The sequence below is a fragment of the Rutidosis leptorrhynchoides genome, chromosome 4 (assembly GCF_046630445.1).
Source record: "Rutidosis leptorrhynchoides isolate AG116_Rl617_1_P2 chromosome 4, CSIRO_AGI_Rlap_v1, whole genome shotgun sequence".
NCBI classification, from domain to species: Eukaryota; Viridiplantae; Streptophyta; class Magnoliopsida; order Asterales; family Asteraceae; genus Rutidosis; species Rutidosis leptorrhynchoides.
The window spans coordinates 492,510,992-492,517,530 of record NC_092336.1 but is presented as its reverse complement, the minus strand read 5'-3'; the positions used below and the strand labels follow the sequence as shown (position 1 = coordinate 492,517,530).

Here is a 6,539-nt window from a genome sequence, read left to right as displayed (position 1 = left end):
CGTTAACAACCCTTATGTATATATGAGCGTTGTAACGTCGTTAGTTGACGTTAACGAATAAAGTCACTATATCAAAACGCGTATGAGTAATATAAAGGACAAGATTTTTTTTTTCTTTTATATCAAACGTAAGGAAAAAAGAACAAAAGACAAAATCTTTCAAAAAGATACGGAGTATATATATGAGATCAATTTATCAACTTGTTGATTTTGAAAATCTTATGTATTTAAAAAGACGTATTTATCAAATACTTTAGGGGTATGTTATGTAACTTATAATTAATAATTTCTATCATGTCACTTTCATGTGAATAGTAAATTAATTAATTTCGTTTCATTTACTATTCATATGAATAGTAAATGAATTAATTTCGATTTATATATATATATATTATTTGACGTCTCAGTGTATATGTGACACCGAAGGCTCAAATGAAAATAAACATTAGTATGCATGAAATAAATAATGATTAATTGCATAAGTAATTATAAATGTTAGATAACATAAATATAAATGTTAGTGAAGTTAATAAGAGTTAGATTACAAAAATATAATTCAGGCGGTATAACCGACCATGTATAACATAAATATAAATGTTAGTGAAGTTAATAATAGTTAAATTACAGAAATATAGTTCAGGCGGTATAACCGACCATAAATATAAATGTTAGTGAACATAACTGTAAATGTTAGATAACATAAATGTAAATGTTAGTATACATAAATAAATGTTAGATAACATAAAATGTAAATTAGGCGACAGTGTCGACCATATATCATTTAGGTGGTATAACCGACCATATTAGTTAGGTGGCAGAGCCAACCATATTTAGTATAAATGTTGAGATAATCGTGCTGATAACGTGTTATAATTCAGTATGCTTATAACTACCTTTAGTGGGTTTGTTCTTGAATATAGGCTACTCATAAACTTAAAATAAGAGAGAGAAAGAATGGTGATATATGAAATATATTATATGTGTGCACATTTTGATTACATCCGATGGGGGTATTTATAATACATAATATACTGTACATTTTTTGACTTATTGAATTAGTTGTCATCCACTCACTTTATCACAACACAGCATATATTTTTATAAAACGGGCTACACGGATACCATTTAAACATGGGCTGCATTCTTACCCAATCCGAGACTCCAACCAAAGGTTGATTTCAAATACTGTAACCCTAAATAAATTTCATTAGAGTAAATTGATTTACATTTTTTCTTTAGAAAAAACTAAACAGCATCAACTTAACCACCTTCGCGATCATATGACACCCACACACGCGAAAACTCAAATCACAACAACCCTAGCAGTACGGTTTAAGATTGGAAAAACCCTCTCCGAATAGCTAATTACTGACAATACCAATTAGATCTTGGCCGTTGGAATCGAACCTGCGCCTACTCGTTGAGGACAAACAGACCGCCCCTCATATAAAAAATGAAATGTTATACAAATACATTTTGAGTTATATGACAATCCATTCTCTGTTTCACTAGATGCATCATCAAAAACCAAACCTTGAATGAAACCTTTAAATGTAGCAATCTCATTTTCCTACACCATATTGATGAGTTTACCTATCTATAACTAATAACCTGTTGTTAAACACTAATATCTTTATCATTAATTTACTTTTCAGTAATAAACTCGGATCGAAAACTAGTATACCACCAACATAACTATTAGTAAAATGAGTAAAATGCACAAAAGTTCATCAGAGCTACTGCCATATAACTCAAGTCAAGAGTACATCAAAGCAGATACTACTTGATATAGGAGTAGCTAAAATCCGTCGCCAAAATAAATCCCTCAACTTATTTTGTGATACGGTTTTAAACAGGATTCAACAAACACCACTCGAAACAAATATCAACAAACATTCAAGAGCATGAAGATCATTACTTTGCTGCTTTAGCATCAATCAATTTCTTCGCAAAAGAAGGCAAACAGAAAGCAGCTGCGTGGATCTGGATTCACACACAATTGATACAAAACATTAAGAAAAATTAAAACTTTACCAATAAAGATATGAACTTTCAATGATAAAATATACCTCGCTGTTGTAGAACTTCAAGGGTCCCACGGATTTGCATTGCTTGTCGTTTTCATCTATTGGATTGACCGGATTCTTAAAATCAACCTCGGGTCCCTTAGTCGAACATAACATGAATCCAATAACACCACTACATTCATGGTTCAAACACAAATTTATCAAGATTTGTTCATAATAAGGATGACTGTTTAACATAGACAAGACAAGATTACCTAGGATATGTAGGAACCGTTGTCCATGCATAGTTGACCGAGCCTTTAAAAACCTGACGGCAATTTGCAACAATGTCTTCGATAATATGCATGTGTAACCATATGCTCTCAGCCTGCGTGCACACGACACCACCAGGACGAAGTGCTTTTGCAACGGACTCAAAGAACGGCTTCTCGAAAAGCTCTTGTGCTGGACCTGAAGTATAATTGCCACGTCAGCATATCAAATAAGCCGAGTAAAACAGATTGGCGCAAAGAGAGGATTTTAGATTTACCAATGGGATCTGAAGAGTCAACTATAACAGCATCATAACTTCCTTCCGGAGCAGCCTTTAAGAAAGCGACTCCTACATTATCACCAAATAGTAATCGAAAAAAAACATTAAGAGACACTTGAAAATCAAGGTTGAAAAAGACGCTAGACGAGATGGATCGGTCAGTACCTTGAAAGGTCGAGTCGGTCGAGACGCGGTCAAGACGGATGTTGACCAACGTTGACTTAAAAAAAAATATTAATATTAATATTAAGTATATATATTTCAAACACAAATATTTTAAAGTAAATGATTCACAAATAAGATTGGTGTTAGTTTAAATAATACGAGTATATAGATTTTTCATAATGTTATCTATAACTATCGTGTATTTATTGATCTATCTTATGGGATACCATGTAAGTTGACGTTTTTTCCAGCTAATTGGGCTTGGGATTTTTGTTTGCACTAAAAGTCATTTTTTGAGTTACGTTGAGCGAATTTTCCCGACTTTGACCAGACTCTTAGTTTTGACTGCCTAATTAGACGTTTTTGGGCGAAACGGGAGGGGCTAGTCATCAAACCGCCACAACCACCGTTTGCTACCATGTTGAAAACAAAAACATATGGTGTTGAATTCTGCATATACCATCGCCAATGTGAAGTTTGACACGGGGATCCTCATACCCAACAGCAACATCGGGAAAAAACTCCTTAGAAACCTGAAAAACAGAACAAAATTAAATAAAAAAAAATTGAGAATTACATGGAAAATGCAATTGAAATTTGAATAAAAAGAAAAAACCGAGATTACTCACATCAACCACCATTTTATCTATCTCGCATATATCTATATGCTCAACAGAAGAATGGCGAGCTACTTCGCGCAGGACACCACCATCACCACCTCCAACAACCAAAACCTACCAATACAAATAACAGCTATCATAAAGACAGTAAACTTTTGAACTATCCGTTTTTACTGATACTAAATATAATCGAACAGGTGGTTATTGATTGAGCTCAATCATCTAGTGAAATAAAAGTAAATAAAGTTGTTAAAAAGTAGAATGAAACCTTTTTAGGATTTGGGATTGAACAAAGTGGAAGATGAGTTATCATTTCTTGATATGCACATTCATCTCTTTCTGTCAGTTGAATTACACCATCCAAAACAAGCACCTTTCCGTATGTTGCAGACTGAAAACAAACATAAAACCAAGTAATCAACTAGTATTTACTAATTAACAATTTACTATTAGCAATTAACTAATTAAAATCAAAAATAAAATACCTGAAATACCATGACATTCTGGTAGTCAGATTTACCCTCAAACAAGACTTTTTCCACCTTCAAGGAGTGTGCTTCTCCTGCGTATATACGAGAGAAACTATAGTTTAAAATAACACCATATGAGAAACTTGTAGATTACAACTACTCCGTAATAAGCATTTAAGATCATGATTCATGACATATCGATACACTAACTTTCAGTTCATATATCATTAGGCCTATGCTCCATAATTGTACAATTGTCTAACCACTAAAAGCATGCATCCCCACACGAGATGTATAGTATTTCCATCTCATTGGAACCAAACATACATATAAGAAACTAATGAAAAAACTCAAAACATAGACATAAAAAAACAGACCGAATCAACGGGAACAAGAAAACTAGCCTAAAACAAACCGCGAGTGTAAACAAACAGGCAAACCCAAAACAAAACCTAACCACCAATAGGGCGGATAGATTAACAAGGCTAGCTAAAACAACCTAAGACTAGTTACATGATTTTCTTAACAATTATTCACCACCAAAACTAGCACCATAAAAAAAGTATAAACAATATATAACATAACATTAAAGTACATACAGCCCACGAATTCTTTATACAAATAGCAATGATTATTTTCCACTTTTTTACTTATGAGTGTCAACATATACTTTTTGGCTCAAAAAAATATTGAGAGATGTATTGGCCATCAATAAAACTTTTTTTTTTTAACGGCAAGCTTGCATCAGTGCCTGAAGTCAATCTGGATATCCATATTTCAGTCACATTAATTAATAGGATGGGCAGATGGGCAGAGCGAGGCTTGAACCCATGACCTAACCCCCAACCCCAACACAGTTGAAGCAATGCTTCGTTTGAGCCATCAATAAAACTTTGATAACTACAAAAAATACAAATTATAGTACCACTATACATAAATTTCATTTTTATACTTTATAAAAGCATAAGCAAGAGTCAATTTCCAATCTTACAAATAACTGCAGAAACTCTCAAAATAAAATAAAAAACTATATTCTCCTTTTTTAAAAGACCCTATAAACCCTGAGCTCAATTCATCAGCACAAAATAACTATCTATTAATCCTAAGGAAATGCTAAAAGATTGTAGCTTTATAATCATGAAACCACACTAAAGTCATAACAAATTGATTGATATTTCTAATACGGAGTAATAAATAAATAATAATAAATATATATAAAATAAATAAAAGGACATATATATGCACACAGAATAAATAATATTAAATAAAATGAAAAAGAAATAAAAAAACATACCAGGCCACATTGGGCTAATCTCTGAAAACCAACCAGGAATGACTGAAGATATGTTTGCAGTGGCGGCGGAGGCGTCGTTGTGGCCTTCTTCCCTTGGTCTCTTTAATGGCGAATCGCAGCCGCCGGCGACGGTGGTTTGTTCAGCCATCTTGTACTTACGTCTCTCTGTTTTGTTTGTTTGTGTTGGTTCAAGTATTTCGAAGACCTAAAAGGAGAGAAACAACGTGTGTGTTTTGTGTTTGTTCAACAAAAATACGGAGTAACAAAACAAGCATGCCTTACAATTCTCTAACCTCCGTTATATAGAAATGATTTCTGTTAAGTTTTTAAAAATTTATACTTAATACCCTAGATTATTCATTAGCTACAATGTGACCCCTTCTATATTGATATAATGCTTTATCACATGTATTTGCTAAAAAAACTAATTCATATTTCTAATTTCATACACAATGTTGAATCAAAGTTTATATCATAATATTCCGAGGTTAGAAAAGTCACGATATTGAAAGTTTGAAATGACTAAGAGTACTCTTAACCATGACATAATGTCATCCCAAGACGGACTGTCACATCAGCATCACATCAGCACTTCATTCTCATCACTAACCAAAGACTAACTACTAACTACCATGACGTACTCATTACACACTTTCTCATACCCACTAAATTAATTAATTATTTACGGGTACAAGTAATAAGTCAAAATGTACAACAAATAAATGCTTCGGTTCCGTGATCAATTGTGTGTGGCAACGACGAAATGGAGTACCGTGAAACAACCACTAACTAACGGCTTGTTGCTAATATTGGTGTGATGGGAAGGTAGAGGCAATGGCAGAGCCAACCACTAACCGATACTAGGCCTCTAATCGAAAGTTGACCAACGTTTTATTTTAAAACAAATTAAAATTTGACTTAATTATGATTAACTTTGACTTTTATTTAATAAGCCCTACTCAAAGCGACCTAGTTGAGTAAGAGTACTAAAACCGACTAGTGGGGCGTCTCGATCGACTTTTCAACATTGTAATATTCTTACTATATGTTAATCATTGTACCAATATTGATACTCAAAATCACACATATAAATGGTTGGTCGACGATCAACCCCGAAGTGCAACTTAAGATCGAATTCAAGCTTATTCATTTTTTATTTTGATGTTGTGCAATATGACTATATCCCATTATTATGGAATTTAATGGTTCTTGTGCATAATAGTTATTATGGAATGTTGGGAAACTATGATAAACTTTTGGTGCTTTAGTAATAACAAGTATAATATAGCCTTGCAAGTGTTATTAAAGTAAAGTTTAGGGAGAATAGACTAACTATAGCCATAATCACATTATCATTTTTTTTCCTAATTGAAGACTTAATAAAGGTTTAATATGCTCACGCCAGATAAAGCTCTCATCATTCATGTAAAA

The 6,539-nt window shown here is 33.0% G+C and overlaps 1 protein-coding gene across 1 annotated transcript; it reads right to left on the bottom strand.

Annotated features, from left to right (window-relative positions):
* Window positions 1-1,296: 1,296 nt before the first annotated feature.
* On the bottom strand, window positions 1,297-5,363 carry LOC139844676 (spermidine synthase 1). The gene is made up of 9 exons (XM_071834901.1): window positions 5,109-5,363; window positions 3,830-3,906; window positions 3,613-3,735; window positions 3,354-3,458; window positions 3,185-3,257; window positions 2,557-2,628; window positions 2,282-2,477; window positions 2,070-2,199; window positions 1,297-1,983 (listed from the first exon to the last, which is right to left on the bottom strand). Exons 1-9 carry the CDS (start codon window positions 5,254-5,256, stop codon window positions 1,915-1,917), a joined length of 993 nt encoding a protein of 330 aa, XP_071691002.1. The 5' UTR covers window positions 5,257-5,363; the 3' UTR covers window positions 1,297-1,914.
* Window positions 5,364-6,539: the final 1,176 nt, after the last annotated feature.